Source organism: Mus caroli, chromosome 10, assembly GCF_900094665.2.
Source record: "Mus caroli chromosome 10, CAROLI_EIJ_v1.1, whole genome shotgun sequence".
NCBI lineage: Eukaryota > Metazoa > Chordata > Mammalia > Rodentia > Muridae > Mus > Mus caroli.
This window is the reverse complement of record NC_034579.1, coordinates 56,794,975-56,814,013: the sequence shown is the minus strand read 5'-3', so window position 1 is coordinate 56,814,013 and position 19,039 is coordinate 56,794,975. Positions and strand designations below refer to the sequence as shown.

Below are 19,039 nucleotides of genomic sequence, written 5' to 3'. Positions count from 1 at the left end.
CAAGTTTCTCAGAGATAGTGACAGGAGCTGCTTAACTTTGCAAATGTCCTTAGTGTCATTGAGCTGTGTAAGCAAGCTGTGCTCAGCAAGTGGCCCTAGTTTCTCATTTTTGTTTATCTTACAATAACCGTGAAAACACAATCCAAAGAGTGACTGGCGCTTTGGGCAAGCAGTGATTGGCATCTGGGCCAGCATGGAAGGAACCCAGGGCATAGGCTGAACCTTGGCATAGGCTTCTCCAGTGCTGAAATTCTGTCCAAGCTCGGTGTGGTGGCACATACCTTTAATCCCTGTAATTAGGAAGCTCAGGCCGGGAGGGTCGGGAGACTGCAGTCATCTTCTGCTACATAGTGATGCTGGGGCTAGCCCAGAGCTTCAACAAAATAAAAAGCTAGTGTTGTGTGGTCTTTATTTATGGGTAGCAAGGCAGGAGGTGGGATGGAGCTTTGTGCTGTATTTAATGCCTCTTCCTCCCCAGTGTGGGTCCAGAGTTGTTCCAGCGGGTGCTGTATGGCGGGGTTGGGGGTGGGGGGAGCAGACTGGCCAGATCCAGAGAGCAGGGTACTGCTGGTGTCCTGCTCACGCTTGAATCTGACATCTGCTTTCTCCCTTGTCAGAAAAGGGGGATTTCATTGCACTGGATCTCGGCGGGTCTTCCTTTCGAATCCTGCGGGTGCAGGTGAACCACGAGAAGAGTCAGAACGTCAGCATGGAGTCTGAGGTCTACGACACCCCAGAGAACATCGTGCACGGCAGTGGAAGCCAGGTGGGCCCCTGTCCTCCTCATCCTGTTCCAGCCAGCCAGAATCCCTTGGAGTACCCGAGAGGGCCGGGCTTCTGAAAGCTGCCATCCTGGGCCCTGCCAGGACTCTATTGGAGCTCTGACATAGAGCATCAATGGTTCAGAACTCCCTTTGGAGGGATGAGGTAGCTGTAGGGGGCTGGGTTGTACCTGAAGAGGCACACACCACCCGGTGAAACTAGGGGCCTGTGAGTGGGTGAAGGCTGTCGAGAGGGAGGCCCTGTGGCATTGTCGCAAGCGCGTTTGTTCTCAAAGGATCCTGGGGTTGTTTCCTGGACACAGGTTTAGCCCACCCTTTGGGTAGAAATGCTCTTCTCTCAGGGCACTGGCTTCTGCACCCACTCACTGGAGGCCTGGCCCTGAGGAATGGCTCTCAGCTTGGGAGAACGGGAGCTCTGTACTCTTGGTAGAATGGCGAGCACACGCCCTCAGCATAGCAACCAAGACTGCACACTTTGCTTTAGAAGTGACTCCTTCTCCTTGAGTTCATACCCAAAGCTTCCCCTCCTGCCACCAGCCCTTGAGGAGGGCCATCCTTCCTGAACAAAGGGCATGAGCACACCTGCAGAGGGTCTGTTTTGTGATGTGTGGTGGGGTCCCTGTCTCCCCAGGACCCTGGGACTATGGTTCAGGCAATATCCTCGGGTTTTTATTTTATATGTGGGTCCCCTGCGATTATAGCATGGGGTGCTCCATTCCTCTTATGGATGGACATATGAGCTTGGGGCCCTTCCAGACTCCACGTTAGGGTCATAGCTGCCATACTATTGAAAGCTTGCCAGATTTCTGCTGGGGAAGGTGTGTGTTCATGGTGAGGTTCCTCAAGTTCCCCAGAGAAAGCCATGGTTTGGGGGTGGACTGAGGTGAGGCCCAGGAGCCTTCTCTATAGGAGTCTACATTGTGCCTAAGTCACTGTGGATGAAGGTTGGAGCACCCTCACCTAGATAAGAGCCTTGAACTCCGATCCTTGGATTCAGAGTTTTCTGGAGCCCATCACAGTGAGCATGTGTCTAGGGTGGCAAGCCTCCTTACAGCTAGCCACAGAGGCAGGGAAACCGCTCACTAGGTAGTCCTGTTTCTATCACTAGGCATCACAGACTGGTCCCTTCGCCCCAATGCTGTTGCAATGGGGAGGGAGTGCTCTCACCCATGCCCCGATTGCCCACTGCGTGGCTTCTTCATGCAAGTGGCCAGCAGCCAGCTTGGCAGACCCCGTTCCATGTAACAAGTACTGGCTTATCACTGTTCCTTGTGGTTGGTCTTTGGGTTGAGCCACGGCTGAGACTGTCACTGTGCAAACGGTCCTTGTGTCCCTTGGCTTGGCCTTTTAGGTGCAGGATTTATTTAGGGGGGGTTCCTCCATCCCAGGGTACCCCTCTTCTCCCCAGGATGATTTTGCGTCCCCTCCACACTCTGTTTGTTCCCTTGCTCCTTCTAAGTCATCCAAGAAGGCGGTGATTGTTGTGACATGGTGATGCCTGTTCTGTGTATAAGTGCTTTATATTCAATGACCCAGTGACCCATTTAATCACCGTGGCAACCCTGTGGAGTTTTACCATGCCCATCTTACACACGGCAAAGCTGTTTAGTAGCTGTCAAAATCTGAGATTTCTAAAGTGGTCTCACCCCCTCCCCCCATTTACTTACTTATTTTGAAACCAAGCTTCACTGTGCAGCTCTGGCTGCCCAGGAACTCACTTTGTAGATCAGGCTGACCTCAAACTTGTAGAGATCCCCACTGCCTCTGCTTCTCACGGCTGAGGTTATCCAGCAAAAAATTTTAAAGTGTATATGTGTGGCTTGTGTGAGTATATACCGTGTGTGTGTGTGTGTGTGTGTGTGTGTGTGTGTGTGTGTAGGTGCCCTAAGAGGCCGGAAGAAGGCACTTGGTCCCCTGGAATTGGGGTTGTGAGGCTCCTGATATAGGTGCTGCCAACCAAACTTGGGTCCTTTGGGAGATCAGCTAGTGTTCTTAACCTCCGAGCCTCTCCCTAGTCCCCTTTCTTAGATTTTTGATGCTGAGAAAAATGTGGTGGCTGTGGACAGGGAAGTGTGTGAGGGTGTGAGGGAAGCACGGTAGGATTATGGACACTGATGGAGCTAGAATGTCTCCACAGCATTCTGGAGTTAGCGGTCATCTGGTATCAAGTGGCCCATCTCCTGAGCTCTGAGCTCGCTGACCAACCTCTTCCACAGTGACCCAGGTCCTCATGTTACCCACGGAGCTGCTCAAGACTCATAGCCCATAAACAACGAAGTCTTAAGGGCCTGGATTTTATGGGACCCTCACCCTCTGTGATGTGTGGGTGTTTAAAAGTGGATCCTAAACCTGTCTCCTGAAATACTGTTAAACGTAAAGATGAAATGATGCTATCCGTGTTCATCCTGCAGCCCCTCCCCCTTCTCAGTCTCTCTCTCTCTCTCTCTCTCTCTCTCTCTCTCTCTCCCTTCTCCACCACATGGTATCTCAAGTGTCCCCTACAATTTTAAACTTTATGGTTTCAGAAGCTGCATGCAACACTGTTAAAACAGGGATTGAGTGACCAGGGAGACAGCTCAGCAGGAAATGGGCACAAACATGACGACCAGAGTTCAAATCCTTACACTCACATAAAAAGCTAGCTGGCTGTGGCTGCCCATATGGTTGTAACCCCAATACTGTCAGATAACGGAGACAGGGGGATGACCTGAGCTTGCTGGTCACCAGCCAGCTCCAGATTCAGTGAGAAGCCTTGTCTCTGGGTAGTAAAGCGGAGAGCGATAGAGGGGAACACTTGATATTTTCCTCTGGCCTCGTTTATGAGCACTGATACACATGTGCATGTCCACCTTATGTACATCACACACACACACACACACCTCACTTAGGTTTGAAGATTTTAAATACTACTTAAAGTTTGTTTTTTTTTGGGGGGGGGGTTCTTTCGGTCATTATTTGCCCTGCTAGTCAGAGGGAGTGAGTCTGTGTGTGGTGTGTGTGTGTGTGTGTGTGTGTAGGCGCACACATGCCACAGCGTGCAAATGTGGAGGTCAGAGGACAACCAACTTGTGAGAGTTGGGTCTCCCCTTCCACTGTGTGGGTCCCAAGCGTTGGACTCAAGGCTGTCAGGCTCGGTGGGAAGCACTTAAGCCGCTCAGCCATCTCATTTGGCCCTAAAGTGTTTCCTTTGTTACTGATTTATTTATTTTAGCTCAGGCTGGCCTGGAACTTGCTCTATAGTCCTGTCTGGCCTCAACCGCATTATCCTGCTCTTGCCTTCAGAGTGTGAGATTATATGCGTGGGTCATTACATCTAGCTTCTGTGTCCATTCGAAAATAATGAGTATGTTGTCCCAAAGGTGATGAGGATTCATTCATTCATCCATTCATTCATTCATCCATTCATTCATTCATTCATTTTTGTGGTACTGGGTATTGAATCCCAGGCATTGAGGATGTTAGACAAGCACTCCACCACTGAGCTACAAACCAAGCTCATTTCTTACATCTTATTTTAGAAGACAGGGCCTCTCTAAGATGCCCAGGCTGGCCTGGAACTCACTGTAGCTCAGGCTAGCCTGGAACTTTTGAACCTCCTCCCCCAGCCTCTCGAGTGCTAAGACTGTAGGTTTGTATATAAGTACTCCCCAGGGCCTGCTCAGCCGCTACGGGAAGATGTGTTTGGCTCAGTTTCAGGTGCTGGCTATGGGTTCCTGGCGTGGCCGGATTGTTGCAGCCAGCCATTTCAGGCGCCACACCCTGCCCTTCCTGTGTGGCCGCTCTCCCTTCCTTCTGCTCACTTACAGCAGGAGTGCCCGGAGCCCGAGCTGCAGATGGCATAGAAGGCTCAGGGACTGACTTAGTAATGGATTTGTATCAGTCTCAAGTAGGTCACAGGAAGCTTAGCCTGGTTTCTCCAGGGAGGGTGGTCACGTGTCCCTTCAGTCAGAGATACTGCTGCAGCGTAGCCTGAGTAGTTGTGACTCAGGCCCAAGGCGCCCAAGTGGGAATAGACTGGGTGTCCCCCTCCCCACCCCAACTCCAGCAGTGAGTCAGGTCCCCTCTAAAGCTGGCTCAACGTGACTATGGCTTGGCACTTTGGCACCGTCCTCCTCTGTCTGTGTTTTAGAAGGCATGAGACTGTCCTCATTGTACATGCAGAATCCAGGGAGCCCGGCTTCTGTGTTTTTTCCAGTGGATTCTTACAGTGTGTGTATACCTCACGAGTCAGAGCCAGCAAGCTCGCAATGCTGGAAGTACACCGTGGGATATTCATAGCATGGCATATTCATGCAGTACAGTGTTGAACACGGACTGTCCTTAAAGACACGGGGGTGATGACTCATAACAGACAGCAGAGAGCACAGCCAGCTCCATTTCCACTTAACACCCACGAGTGTTCGAAATCACGGTGCCAGGACTGACCCCAGATCCGTGAAGGTAGCATCTGGGATTTTCTTGCTGTTATCTAAGACAGGGGTTTTCACTCTGTAGCCCAGCTTGGCCTTGAGCTCAGGGCAATCCACCTGCCTCAGACTCCCAAGTGCAGGGAATTCTAGCCATGAGCCGATGTGTCTAGCCTCGGCTCATGTCTAGACTGCCACGTGGATTTTGATAGTGTTATACTTCTTTTGGGGTTTGTTCCTGGGGGACCAGACAAGGGTGTTGTAGTTAGACGGGTGCCGTATCATGAGCCTGGAGCCCCGCTTGTACTTTGTGATGTGGGTATTGACAGGTGCAGAACCATGTGACCTCTACACCTCGGATCTGTGAATTTTTAGGGGGTGTTCATCTTTCCTTCAGTAGGTGAAGCAAAGCACAGTGCTTTGGTGGTCCAGCCATGGAGCTGCCCGAGGATTTCCTAGGATTTCCTGGGTGATGGCCTGGGAATGGCTGGGTCACTCCTCCTGGATAGCTGAGAGATGGCCAAGGTGTCATGGAAAACTCTCTGCCGACTCTCTGAGTTTCTGAGTTTCCCTCCATGCCTGCCTGACCCGTGCTGTGACCTCTGAGGGTTCGGTTCCTTTGGAGGGCTGGAGGTGTCCCGTGAGAGCTTGGACTAGCTGCCACACGTGCACAGCGTGATCCAAAGTGAGGGCACCCTCCTCCATCCCCAACCCGACGTCCCTCCCTCCTCTGTACCTTCTAGCTTTTTGATCACGTCGCTGAATGCCTCGGAGACTTCATGGAGAAAAGGAAGATCAAGGACAAGAAATTACCCGTGGGATTCACGTTTTCCTTCCCGTGCCGACAATCCAAAATAGACGAGGTATGGAGGCCTTGGGGAGGGTTGGCTTCGGAAGACGCGCTCCCGTTTCCCCTCACTCATGGGTGACCCCCTGCCTCCTAGTTTTGGGATCGTTTGTCAAAGTGAACCTGAGGTTGCGGTGCCACGTTTCTTCTTCCCCTTCCGTTCTTCTCTCACCCCCACCCCCTGACCTCTTCTGAGACAGGGTCTGATTGTAGCCCAGGATACCCTCTGGGTGGTAGCCTAGGATGACTTTGAACTCAATGCCCCTCCTCCCTTTACCTTCACAGCGCTGGGATTACAGATGTGTGCATGGGACAAGCACTCAGCTGGCTGAGCTGTGTCCCTAGCCTATCCCTTTGCTATTTTTTTTTCTTTCTATTGCTTTAGCTGATGGTGTATTTTTAGAGCCCAGTTCCTTGTAGCCCCCAGGTAGAAGGAGCCATTGATGAAGCTCTCATAAATGAGCAAGGAAAGGGAGGTAGACGAAGCCTAACGGCTGTGGGAGAAGTGGGGACATTCTTCACTGGGGTTGAGGTGCGTGTTTACCTAGAAGCCACAGGGCGACCTGGAGTCTGGGCAGGTGCCGCCGTACCTCAGGAATCAGGCTGTCTTCTGCCTCAAGAGAAGCCTAGGGGTGGTTCCCTTGCTGAGTTCCCCGGTGGCTGACGAGTCACCCCATCTTTCTCATTTGCCATGTTGCTCATCCGTGGGTCTGTTTAGCAAGGATGAGTTCAGCTGCGCCATGTGGTGCACCTGTGTCTCAGAGAGTGGCAAAGCTGTGGAATAAATAAATACAGAGTGTTCCTTTTCTGTATGGAGGGACAGAACCCCCGACACACACACACACTCATACTGCACCCCCACCCCCGCCACACACACCTGTGGATAAACAAACCCCAGGAATACTAATAGTAAACACTGAGGGTCCTGCCAGCCCCAGGTTGTGCCTTCATATGCACTTCACAGCTAACGCACAAGCTGATAAGAGTCCCACTTCCAGATGGAGAGACTGAGGCTGTCTTGCCGCCCAGGAGACAGCAGGGCATGTGTTAGTTAGCACACTCATCCTCTTTCCTGCAGGACCTTTGTTGATAGGGTCCACGCTGCCGCCGCTGCTGCTGCCTCCCTTGATGCTGTTGGCCGCACGTTTGCTTGACTTGCGGAATCAGCAGGAAGGGTTTGGAGAGCCCAGTAAATCAAGCCCCTCATTTTTAGGATGGAGAGCAGAGGCCTCCATGGGATGACAGATTATTCATGATAGAACCTGGCCGGAGCACCGATCCAGGTCTCACCTCACATGTTAGGCTCCCTCCTTTGAGTACCTTTAAGGTGTTTCTGTCTCAGACTTTCTCCTTCGGGAACTTGGGTAGTCCCAGCTAGACGCCCGAGATATCCAGCAGTTAGATACCTTCAAGATGTTCAGGTGAGTTGGTCCTCTAGAGTGCCTCATGCAGCGCTTCCTGAATGCCTGCCATTGTATTACGGTAGTGTGGGAGAAAGGTCCCAAGTCCCCAGAAGATACCTAAAACTGTAGATCATGCTGAACTGTGTATTTTATGTTTTTTCCTATATATTCACACCCCTGATAAAGTGTAATTAGTACATGATTCTGAAAGTCAAGGCTTCAGGTAGCCCGGGCTTGGGGAGAAGCTGGTCACCACGCACGTCCTTCACCTTCAGGATGGGATGATGGGATTCTACACTGGACTCTGTCTTAGTTAGGGTTTTACTGCTGTGAACAGACACCATGACCACAGCAACTCTTGTAAAGACAACATTTAATTGGGGCTGGCTTACAGGTTCAGAGGTTAAATCCATTATCATCAAGGAGGGAGCATGGCAGCATCCAGGCAAGCATGGTGCAGAATACTGGCTTCTAGTCAGCTAGGAGGAGGGTCTTAAAGCCCACACCCACAGCGACACACCTACTTCAACAGGGCCACACCTTCTAATAGTGAGTGCCACTCCCTAAGCCAAGCTCATACAAACCATCACATACATTAAGCACAATAAGAGATCAATAACCATACCTAACGGTGGATCAATTCTAACTGTTTACTATTGTAAGAGTTACATGAAGATATGTTCTGAAAATACCAAAGTGCTGGGCTGGGAAGTGACTTCATTCACTGCTTGCACAAAGATCTCCGGCACTAAGTAACCCGGGTATGATGGCGCACACTTATAAGCCCAACATAGCCATAACCCAGTACACGGGAGGTGGAGGCAGGAGAATCAAACTCAAGGGCATCCTCAGCTACATAACAAGTTCAAAGCCAAAGTTAGACACTCGAGACCATGTCTCAAAGTCACTCACTCTTCGAGACGTGGCAGATGATCTAGGATCCTAGATGGCGGCTAAGTGAGCAACAAGTGACAAGTGTTTAATTGGCACTGGGCCAGGCCCTGAGGGATATGCATGGCCTGGCCTCCGGAAAGCAGTCTTTGAAGGGAGAGGGTATGGCAGAAGGCACATCCTCCTGTAGACAGGAGCCTACTGGGTGGAACAAATTTGGAGTGACTCTTACCAACTGGGAACCCCTCCATGGAAGGGTTCAAAGCTGGGACCCCCCCATTGCCCGATTCTAGACCAACTCCACTATTCTCCGTGTATAATATGCCCTTCAGTGGAATGAGATAGCCCCCCACCAGAAAGTGGACAGAAGCCTAGAGAAAGGACTGGCCACCCAAGTCCCTGTTCTTCCCACAATACCACGTTTGATTGTCTCGCTGGGGGACGGAGGTGAAGAAAGCAATGTCCAGGGACATTCCCAAAGCTGGCCTTAATCACAGTTGCTCCAGAGCAAAGAAGGATCGCAGACTCAACAAGGGTTCACCCCCCTCCTGAGCAGTGTGTACATCTCTCAGAGTGAGGCCAGGGCCCTCATCTTTGTATTAACCCTCCGGAGACTGACAGGGCCTGACATCCATCATCCCCAACCTGCTGTGTCTATGGCAACTTCCCGACTGAGAAAAGAGCAAGCCAAGTGCAACTGTTTGTCATCTTTTTTTTTTTTTAAAGGCCATGTGTAAGACCAAAGTAATATAAAATGTCATGTCCAATCTAAGTCCCGGCCTCTGCACCATCCCCCAGGGATTTAGGCTTGTCAGCATCTCTCCTTGGCTGCTCTCCCAGAGGACTGGGGTTCAATTCCCAGCACCCACATGACAACTCACAACTGACTGGAACTCCAGTTCCAGGGGTGCGATCCTACATTCTCACACGGACGTATACATGCAGGCAAAACCACCAATGAACATAAAAAATAATAAATCATCAAAAGGAAAACTTGCCTCAGGGAAACCCTTTAAGTGGATAGACAGACAGACAGACAGATCCGGCTCTATCTCCATTGTGACCTGGTAAAGGCCATTTGTTACTGAGGGTGTCTGCTTTGTCCCTACATTCACTGCCTTCAATTTCACTTTTCCATTTTCCTTCTCAGGCTGTACTGATCACGTGGACAAAGCGGTTCAAAGCCAGTGGCGTGGAAGGGGCGGATGTGGTCAAGCTGCTGAATAAAGCCATTAAGAAGCGAGGGGTAATTTCTCTTGGGCTGTGCATAGTCCGGTATTGGGAGGAATCTCCATCTTAAAATGGTTTAAGGGTCATGTTGTCAGGTGTGAGGGGCACGGAGTGCTTAATACCCTAGCAGGGAACAAGAATCCTATCCCAGGGAGAAGGTCAGATGTGAGCTCTCCGAAGTGCCATCAAAAGATATCTAGTCTGCAGCAGAGACCATCCCTGTGGTCTTAGAGCTGCCTTCTGCATGCACCAGGGGGAATTAGAGGGAGGAGCCGCCTTGCGCATGCGCATGTGATTCTTAGACGCTCCTTTGGAAGCTTGCCCAGGAATGTAGCTCCATGAGTAAAATCCACTCCCTGAAGAATCCTAAGCCAGATAATTAAGGGGACCTTGCCGTTTCCATAATGTAATCACTGCTGTCTAATCCAATTAATTGAGTCCTGGCCTCAGTGAAGCCACCCATCAGCATGGTTGTGTGAGAATTGGAGCATGCCTGGTTGGGATTTCCGCGCTCATGTGGGAGCTGATGGTGACGTTCTCTTCCTTATCGGTTCCCAGGACTATGATGCTAACATTGTAGCTGTGGTGAATGACACGGTGGGGACCATGATGACCTGCGGCTACGATGACCAACAGTGTGAAGTCGGCCTGATCATTGGTAGGGTGTCCAGCCACCCGGTTTAACCCCGAGCTTCTTGCTTTGCTCAGCCCGTCAGGTGCCCTTCCTTGCCTCGTGGGGTCACAGCTTCCCACATTGTCTCTCCCAGGCACAGGCACCAATGCTTGCTACATGGAGGAACTGCGACACATCGACCTGGTGGAAGGCGATGAGGGGAGGATGTGTATTAACACGGAATGGGGAGCCTTTGGGGACGATGGGTCCCTGGAAGACATCCGAACTGAGTTTGACAGAGAGTTAGACCGGGGATCCCTCAACCCTGGGAAACAGCTGTGAGTTAACTTTAATTTCTGGCTACATTTCTGATTCAGGAGGCATTGAGCAAAAGACTGGGCTAGAAAACCAGGTAGCCACAAACCCTGTCACCCATCAGTTCCCCCTCCCCCACACACTTGGGTGGAACCCAGGGCCTCAGCAGTGCTAGGCAAATACTCTACCACTGAGCCACATCTCCAGCCTTTAAAATGCTTTTATTTTGAAACAAGAGTCTTACTAAGTCGCTTAGGTTGGTCTTGAACTTACACTCCTTCAGACTTTACCTCCTGGGTAGCTGAGATAACAGGCCTGCGCTACCCTAAGATGCCTTAGCGTGTAAAGGCTCTTAGTGTGTAAGCCCAGCAACTCTGGAACCCACATTAAGGTAGCAGGAGAGAACCAAGACTTTTGTTTTCTGAGACACATGCACAATAATAATAGTAGTAGTAGTAGTAGTAACAGCATAACGATAATAATAAGGTTTTTTAAAATTTAGGGATGAGCTATGGCTATGTGGTCAAGTGCACTGACTGCTCTTCCAGAGGACCTGGTTTTGATTCCCAACACTCACATAGCAGCTCAAAACCATCCACAGCTCTACTTCCAGGGTGTCTGACTCCATTTTCTGACCTCCACAGGCACTAAGCACACACTTAGTACACAGATAAACAGTCAGGCAAAAACCCCATAAATGTACATTAATATAATAATTAAAGCTCCTAAATAACATTTTTTTCTGCTTAATCACCATTCGATTGGGATGTAGCTCCGTTGGCAGAGCTACCTGCCAGGCATGTCCGAGGCTCCGTCCCTCGCATGGGTACAGTGATACAGGATTCTGTATTCCCATCATCAGTAGGTGTTAGGAGAGGGTCAGAAGTTCAAGGTCATCCTGTGCTCTATAGCATGTTCAAGGACAGCCTAGGCTGTGTGAGACCTCATCTCAAATGCATAAATGAATAGCTTAGGAACCACCAGACGGAGGCAAATGTCTTAACCACTCAGTAGCCAGATTTCATGGTCACGTGTCCTCTGTAGAACCTTGAAAGAAAGGCCCTGTCTTACTGTCATCCAGATGAGAAGATTCTAGGGCAGTGGTAAGAGAAGTGATGTGAGCCAGGCAGCCAGGCCCTGCTTGCCTTCTGCCAGCTTGGGGCTTCCAGCCTAGACTTCACAGGGCGCCTACGACAGGAGCCTGAGCAGTAGCCGAACAGCCAGGCCACAGACGATGCTTTCCTGCCAGGGAGCCTCCACTCTCTGGATCTGGGTGAGCGAGCCTGCCTGGGCCAGTCAGGAACAGGAACAATAAAAGCTGTGTTTGAAAGCAAGCTTGAGCTGTGCTGACAGGCCAGGGCTGGACGCTTGGGAGCCCAGTAGCATCTTTGGCTTGCTGGATGGCTCTGCCTGGAACACGTTGTTTTGCTGTGTCACTGCCAGCTCTGGGAGTGCCAGCTAACCAGCCACCCTCAAGAGGAGGCCTCTGGTCTACCTTGCTTAGAGGTTCCTCAGAGCGGGACCTGAAAGTCCCTGATCAGCCATACTCTACATCTGACTCAACTATGACATTAGGCCCCAGGAGCCCCTGGACTGCGTCTTCCGCCTGGCATGGGTTAATCTCCATCCACAGGCTCCCCTCCAGTGTTTGGATCTAGAGAGGTGGCTTCAGATATGGAGTCACACCCCAGACCACATTCACTGTGCTATTGGCCCATCCCTGAATTCATTCAGAGCACAGTGTGTGTGTCTCTGTGTGTGTGTGTGTGTGTGTGTGTGTGTGTGTGTGTGTGTGAGCTGATTGGTTTTCATTTACTCAGATCCTACCCCTGGCATGAGGGTGAAGCTGGAGATGCAGCAGAGTTGGCCCAGCGTCTGCCTAGCACACACGCAGCTCTGAGTTGAAACCCCAGTACTGTAGAAGCCAGGCCTCGTAGCACACACCTCTAATCCCAGCCCTCAGAAAGCAGAGACAGGAGAATCAGAGATTCATGGTCATTCATCCTCTGCTCTGTGTCAGATTTAAGAGCAGCCGGGCTTTGTGGGAATTTGTCTCAGAAAAGAAAGAAAAAAAAAAATCCACAAAACCCAAACCCCATCAGACGTAGAGACAAGTTGATCGTATTAGCTCTGACCTAGTTACCAGCTCCAGATCTCATCTCCTGCACCCCTGCAGTGAAGCTCTAGAGCTCCAGAGCTGAAGGGACTGAGATTCGAACCCAGATCCACTGTTGTTGTTCTTCCCTGAGTGGGAGATTTGACCTCTCTGAGCTGCCGCTTCCTCAGGAAAGAATGATCTCTGCCGATGGCGGGCCAATGCACTGAGGCCCTTACCTCCTGACACCTCTCATCTCTGTCTTCATCACCTCTGGCTTCACCATCATCAGCCACCAAGGCCGTGCCCCACACTTGTACAGGGACTGGAGAGATGGCTCAGCAGCTAAGAGTTTACACTGACTGCATTTACAGAGGTCCTGAGTTCAGGTCCCAGAACCCACGTCAGGCAGCTTGCAACCATTCTTCGTGGTCACATATGCTCTGGCGCACAGACAATGCACAAGACATAATTAATTATTTCTAAATATTTATCTTAGTCAAAAAAAACCCCAAATATACAAATATCCCCTTTCCCCCATAGAGAACAGCTTTGCCCGTCTTCCAAAAGAAGGCATTTCCCTCCTGTGAGCTGCATAGTTCCTGGCTACCTCTATCCCTCCATTCCTGATGGGTCTATGATGAACAGATAGGAATGACAGCTCTGTGTCATTCAGTCTTGTGGCACATGCCTTTAATCCCAGCACTTGGGAGGCAAACGCAGGTGGATTTCTGAGTTCGAGGCTAGCCTGATCTACATACAGAGTGAGTTCCAGGACAACCAGGGCTACACAGAGAAACCCTGTCTAACAAACAAACAAACAAACAAAGAGATGACCCTTTACACTTGTCACCCCTAATCTAACTCCTAACATTTCCAGGCAGCCTTCCTTGCATGTTCCTGCCCTTCAGTGTCCTCCTGGGTGGCCGCTCTGTTCAGACCGTGGAGACTGGGAGCTTGAGAGACAGACACAGCGGGGGGGGGGGGGGGGGCGGCGGCTCTGTTCTTCTGCTGTCCCCTCCTTGGATGCTGACACTGATTCTTGTGGCATTGGCTCCTGCAGGTTCGAGAAGATGGTGAGCGGCATGTACATGGGAGAGCTGGTCCGGCTGATCCTGGTGAAGATGGCCAAGGAAAGTCTCTTATTTGAAGGGCGCATTACTCCAGAGCTGCTCACGAGGGGCAAGTTCACCACTAGCGACGTAGCCGCCATTGAAACGTAGGTACCATCCAGGGCCTTGGAAGGAAGGCAGGGGCCTGTTACCTCTTGAGATTTAAACCCAGGGGTTAGGGGAGGGGAGGTTTCTTCTCCTCATGTGCCAGGCCGCCTGGGCCCTTCAGGCCCTCAGATGACCACTCCAGCTGGTCTCCCTGCCCACACTTTCTGGTACAGTCATTAAGAACAGCCTAGGGCTCTAAAGAAATGGCCTAGCACATTCAGCCCCCAGCATGCACATGGTAGCTCACAATAATCTGTCTTTATTTCCAGGGGATCGACACTCTCCCCTGGCCGCAGGTGGTACCAGGCATATATGAGGCGCACACAAGACACCCATAGGTATAAAAAGAAAAAAGAGTTAAAAAGAAAAGGGTTTAGCACAAGAGCTTTATGGATAATTTTGTGTGGTTTCAAAAACAGTCCCCTCTGTCACCCTCACACACCATACATAAATACACACACACACAGCACACTACACATGCATCACACATACGCACATCACACACACACACACCCTGGGTAAAAGCTGGGTCCAGGCAGCGGATGACTCCAGTGTCGAACAAGGGTCTGACCAAACCTGGGCCTGGATTCTTAGAATTCCCTCTTTGTATCATGGCCTTTCCCAAACTGTGTTCTAGGAAACCTAGAAGAGTCTAGTCAATGACTGGATGCTTCTATGGGAAATACTAGTTTATAATATTCATTAATTAGAACGCTAATTAATGTGATTAACCCATCATTCCCCAAAACTTCTTTTGAACCCCAAACCTCTCCCACCTTCCACGTGTTCTCTGAAAATCTTTGAGAAAAATACAAGTTTGAGAAACACTGGTTCATAAAGTCAGAGTTCAGGCAGCATCCTGCCCTCTGCCCTCTGGCATCTCATAGGATGCTCAGGAGCCACCATCTCGACTCTGAGAGGTGCACAGCAATGCAGTCTATATGAGCCCCGTGCTGCGGGTGGCAGCTGTGTCCCAGTGGGCTCTAGTCCTGCTTCTGGAGGCTTCCCACAGCCGTGGAAGGCCATCAGCAGAGACAGAAAGCCGTGAGACTGCTCTGTGCCACCAGTCCCCACATGCGTCGACCGCCAGTGTGCCCTCTGGTCCTGGGTATTTACCTCCGGCTGGCGGAGCTTCATTCACTTAGGCTCTGACAGTCATATGCACAGCCATCTCTGTGGCTAAAGAGGTTGCTGAGTGGGTGAGGGCTTTTCCCCGATTTATTCTCTGCCCACGCTGCATGTTGGAGTTTGTTATCGGGTCATTCTCCTTCGGTCCCGAGATTCCGTGTGTGTGTGTGTGTGTGTGTGTGTGTGTGTGTGTGTGTGTGCTGTAACTTAACTTTACAGTCATTGGCGAAGTCAGGAAAGTGCCTGCCTTCTTCATCTTGGCCTGTTTCTGCCACTGGGTCTTTGGTTACTGAGAACTACAATGCCAAAGGGGTAGGGGACAGACAGAGATGGACAGACAGACAAACAGACAGGAGAAAGATTTTAAAGACTAACCATGTATAAGAACAACAGAACCATACAATACCTCTGAATGAAACCAACAAAAGATACACAAGACTCATAGGCAGAAAATTAGAATTTTACAGACAACATTGGTACGTTTGTGTAAGCAACTCGGAACGCTCCATGGGGGGAGGTTCCCCTCATGTTATGTTAATTATCCCCCAGGTAAAAAAACCAGCTCTTTCTCCACCTGCTCACAGGCCACGCATGCAGTCTCCCCTTTCCAAGGACTGGCATGAGGTACCCGGCCTGGTAGTGTTTTCCACCAGCCAGATATTTCTCCTGCAAGAGCCCCACCTCAGAGTGGGGGCTCATCTCTTCACAGAGCTGCACCCACACCAGGCCGTGCCATGGGTTCTGCCTTCCCCAGCTTTGCTTCCCAATTCTGGCGCTCTCCACAGCCTGCCGTGAGCTTGAACTCTTAAATTTTGATATCTTACTCTCACCCACCTCCCAGGGATAAGGAAGGCGTTCAAAATGCCAAGGAAATCTTGACCCGCCTGGGAGTGGAGCCATCTCACGATGACTGTGTATCGGTCCAGCACGTATGCACAATCGTGTCCTTCCGATCAGCCAACCTGGTGGCTGCCACGCTCGGTGCCATCTTGAACCGCCTGCGGGACAATAAGGGCACGCCCAGGCTGCGGACCACAGTTGGCGTAGACGGTTCTCTCTACAAGATGCACCCACAGTGAGTCCTCCCTGCATTAATCCCCCCATCTGAGGCCAAGGCCCCTCTCCGGAAGGCAGACTTGCATGCTCAGGGTATGGTTTGGGAAGATAAGACACAGCCTGGTTCTGGGAAACAAGGCTAAGAGTTGCTCATCTTGGACGCCTCACCCCCGGTGCCTTCTCACATGTTGCTTTTGCAGTCCGCTTTGGTCTCTTATCTCCTAAGGTGAGATAGAAGTTTCTTCAGACAGGAACATGAGGTGTAGTGTCTCTACAGCTAGTCTGCATTGCATCCGTTTACCCTGTTAGACTGGAACTTGGTCATAGGAATTCTGCATTTTTTTTTTGGTGGTTGTTAATTGTTGTTGCTGTTGTTGTTGTTGTTGAGACATTGTCTGATGTAGCCCAGGCTGGCCCCAAACCTGCTGTATAGCAGAGGTTGGCTTTGAACTCCTGATCTTCTGGCCTCTGCCTCCAGGTGTGTGCTGCCATGACCAGTCGCATCCATTGTTTCAAAAGCTTCCAATATTAATCCGTCAGCCTCAGACACTGCTGCTTCAAATGGGCCCATGTCTGCTCTTGCCGTCTGAGAGCCAGAGATAGCGTCATCATGAGGGGTCTTTACAGACTGGGACAGGCTTCTCTACTGAGATGCCTTCCTTTTTTTTTTTTTTTTTTTCCCAGACAGGGTTTCTCTGTATAGCCCTGGCTGTCCTGAACTCACTTTGTAGACCAGGCTGGCCTCAAACTCAGAAATCCGCCTGCCTCTGCCTCCTGAGTGATGAGCTGCCTTCTTGCTTGCTCACGGTGCTGGCCCTTCCAAGCTTCAGAAAGTCTTCCTGGTGTGAGTGGAAGACCGAAGCTCGTATCTGCAGAGTCTCAGCCTTCACACTGGGACACTTGCACAAATACATGCATTGAAGTAGTTCCTGGATGCCAAGGGGCTAGCAGTAGGCTAGTGGGTGATGCCAGCTTCCAAGTTCACAGTTTTGTGTGTGTGTGTATGAGTGTATAATATGTATATATATATATGATATTATTTATATATATTAAATATATACATATATATATTTAAAAGATACTTGAAAGAGAAAATGAACCATTCCTTTCTTTGTCCTTCCCCTTTCCTTTTGGTCCCCTTAAGAAGCAAAGTCTCATTATGTTGGCCAAGCTGTCCCTGAAACTTGTAGGCTTCAAGTAATCCTTTTGCCTCAGCTGTCGAGTAGCTGGGACCACGGGTCTGTGCAACTGCATGCAGCTTTTTCTGTGGAATTCTTGGCTAATATTTTTTCCCAATAAGAAAGCCTAAAGGTGTATAATATCATATTAAAACTTTGTTAGGACTGAGCATGGTGGCCCATTCCTTTAACCTCAACACTTGTAAGGCAGAGGCAGGTCAATCCTTGTGGGTTTGAGGCCAGCCTGGTGTAACTAGTGAGGCCCTTGTCTAAAAAAACCAAGCAAAACAAAACATCTTTAGGCAGTAAATCAAATACACACTGCACCAGATCGATCACCATAGTGGGTCTTCAGGATACAGTCTGGTGGTGTTAAGGTCATCCATGCTCCAAAACGACTTCTGTTTGCACCTTCACCTTCTTTTAAGAACTTATTATTTTACGTGAATTAGTGTTTTTGCCTACACACTTGTCTGTTGAATCTCCTGGAACCGTAGTTACAGGTGGTTGCTGGGAATTGAACTCAGGACCTCTGGAAGAACAGCGTGTGCTCTTAACCACTGAGCCATCTCTCTAGCGCCCACACCTTCACATTTTAAAGAGTAACTCTGACCCGGGGTGACTGCTCAGTCAGGAAAGTGCAGGTTATACAAGTTGGAACACGGGATGCACTTCCCTAGAACTCAAGACAAGTGTAACAGCGTGCACCTGTAATCCCGGGAGGGGGAGGGTAGACATGGGAGTATCCCTGGGGCCTGCTGGCCAGCAAGTCTAGCCTGTTGGGGAGCCCTAGATTCAGGAGAGACCCTATCTTTAAAAATAAGGTGTGGCGCGATTAAGAAAGATGCCTGATATTAACCCCTGTCCTCCACGCCTGTGCTCACACGTGAGCTCATATATGTATACCTTACTCATGTGCACCCATCCAGGAGCTTGCGCATGCTCAAAAACAAAGAATAACTCGGAACAGGTGTTTCCTCATTTCAGAATTACTAGAAACTCGAGGCCATTTTCAAGAGTTTCAGAAAGAATAAAAGTCGTTCTTAACCCGTCCCTTGGAGGCAGTGACTGTTGGTGTTTTGGGGAAATGGCTTTTCCTGTTTTCTTTGGCCTGTGGCCATCCATACTGTAGACCACAGGCTCTGTGTCTCACGCTGGCCTAAGCTTTTCTTCTAGAGAAGGGAAAGAGCCAAATGAAAAACAAACAAACAAACAAAAAAGCCAAATAAACAAAACCACACAAGAAGGGTTAGTGAGCCTGGCTCCTTCATTCCTGTGTGGAATTCCTCACTAAACCCATTCATTTCCCAGCCTCACCCTCAGCCAGACTCTGGTCTTCCTGGAGTCCAAGGTCAGTACTGGCTCAAGGTCACTTGCCTCAGCATTCGCCCTTGTCCTTGGGTCTGACTCTGAAGTGCTTGCCTTTGGCCCCTGTGGTACAGGGCTGTGATATAGCCTTGACAGACCCCCTTTTTGATCATTTGAAGCAAAGTCTCTCTCTCTCTCTCTCTCTCTCTCTTTTAATTGGTTATTTTATCTATTTACATTTCAGATGTTGTCCCCCCTTCCCCTCCGCAAACACCCCCCCATCCCATCTCCCCTCCCCTTGAGCAAAGTCTTGCTATGTAGCTCCAGTTGGCTTAGAACTGACTCTGCAGCCCAGGTTGGTCTGGAGTTAGCAAGTGATTCTGCCTCACACAAAGATGGTTTGGGCCCTCAATTTTTTTTTTTTTTTGTAGATAATAATCATAAAATAATGAGCTCCTTTTTTTAATTTTTATTTTATTTTATTAGATATTTTCTTTATTTACATTTCAAATGCTATCCCGAAAGTTCCCTATACCCTCCCCTACTCACCCACTCCCACTTCTTGGC

General features: G+C 50.0%; 1 protein-coding gene across 1 annotated transcript in view; it reads left to right on the top strand.

The window, feature by feature from the left end:
- Positions 1-19,039, top strand: part of Hk1 (hexokinase 1) — a 71,924-nt gene that overhangs the window by 35,023 nt on the left and 17,862 nt on the right. Inside the window, exons 3-9 of the mRNA XM_029482970.1 lie at positions 618-766; positions 5,932-6,051; positions 9,480-9,575; positions 10,118-10,217; positions 10,327-10,510; positions 13,646-13,801; positions 15,772-16,007. Of these exons, the coding sequence (XP_029338830.1) occupies positions 618-766; positions 5,932-6,051; positions 9,480-9,575; positions 10,118-10,217; positions 10,327-10,510; positions 13,646-13,801; positions 15,772-16,007 (1,041 nt within the window). The remainder of the gene's footprint in view (positions 1-617; positions 767-5,931; positions 6,052-9,479; positions 9,576-10,117; positions 10,218-10,326; positions 10,511-13,645; positions 13,802-15,771; positions 16,008-19,039) is intronic.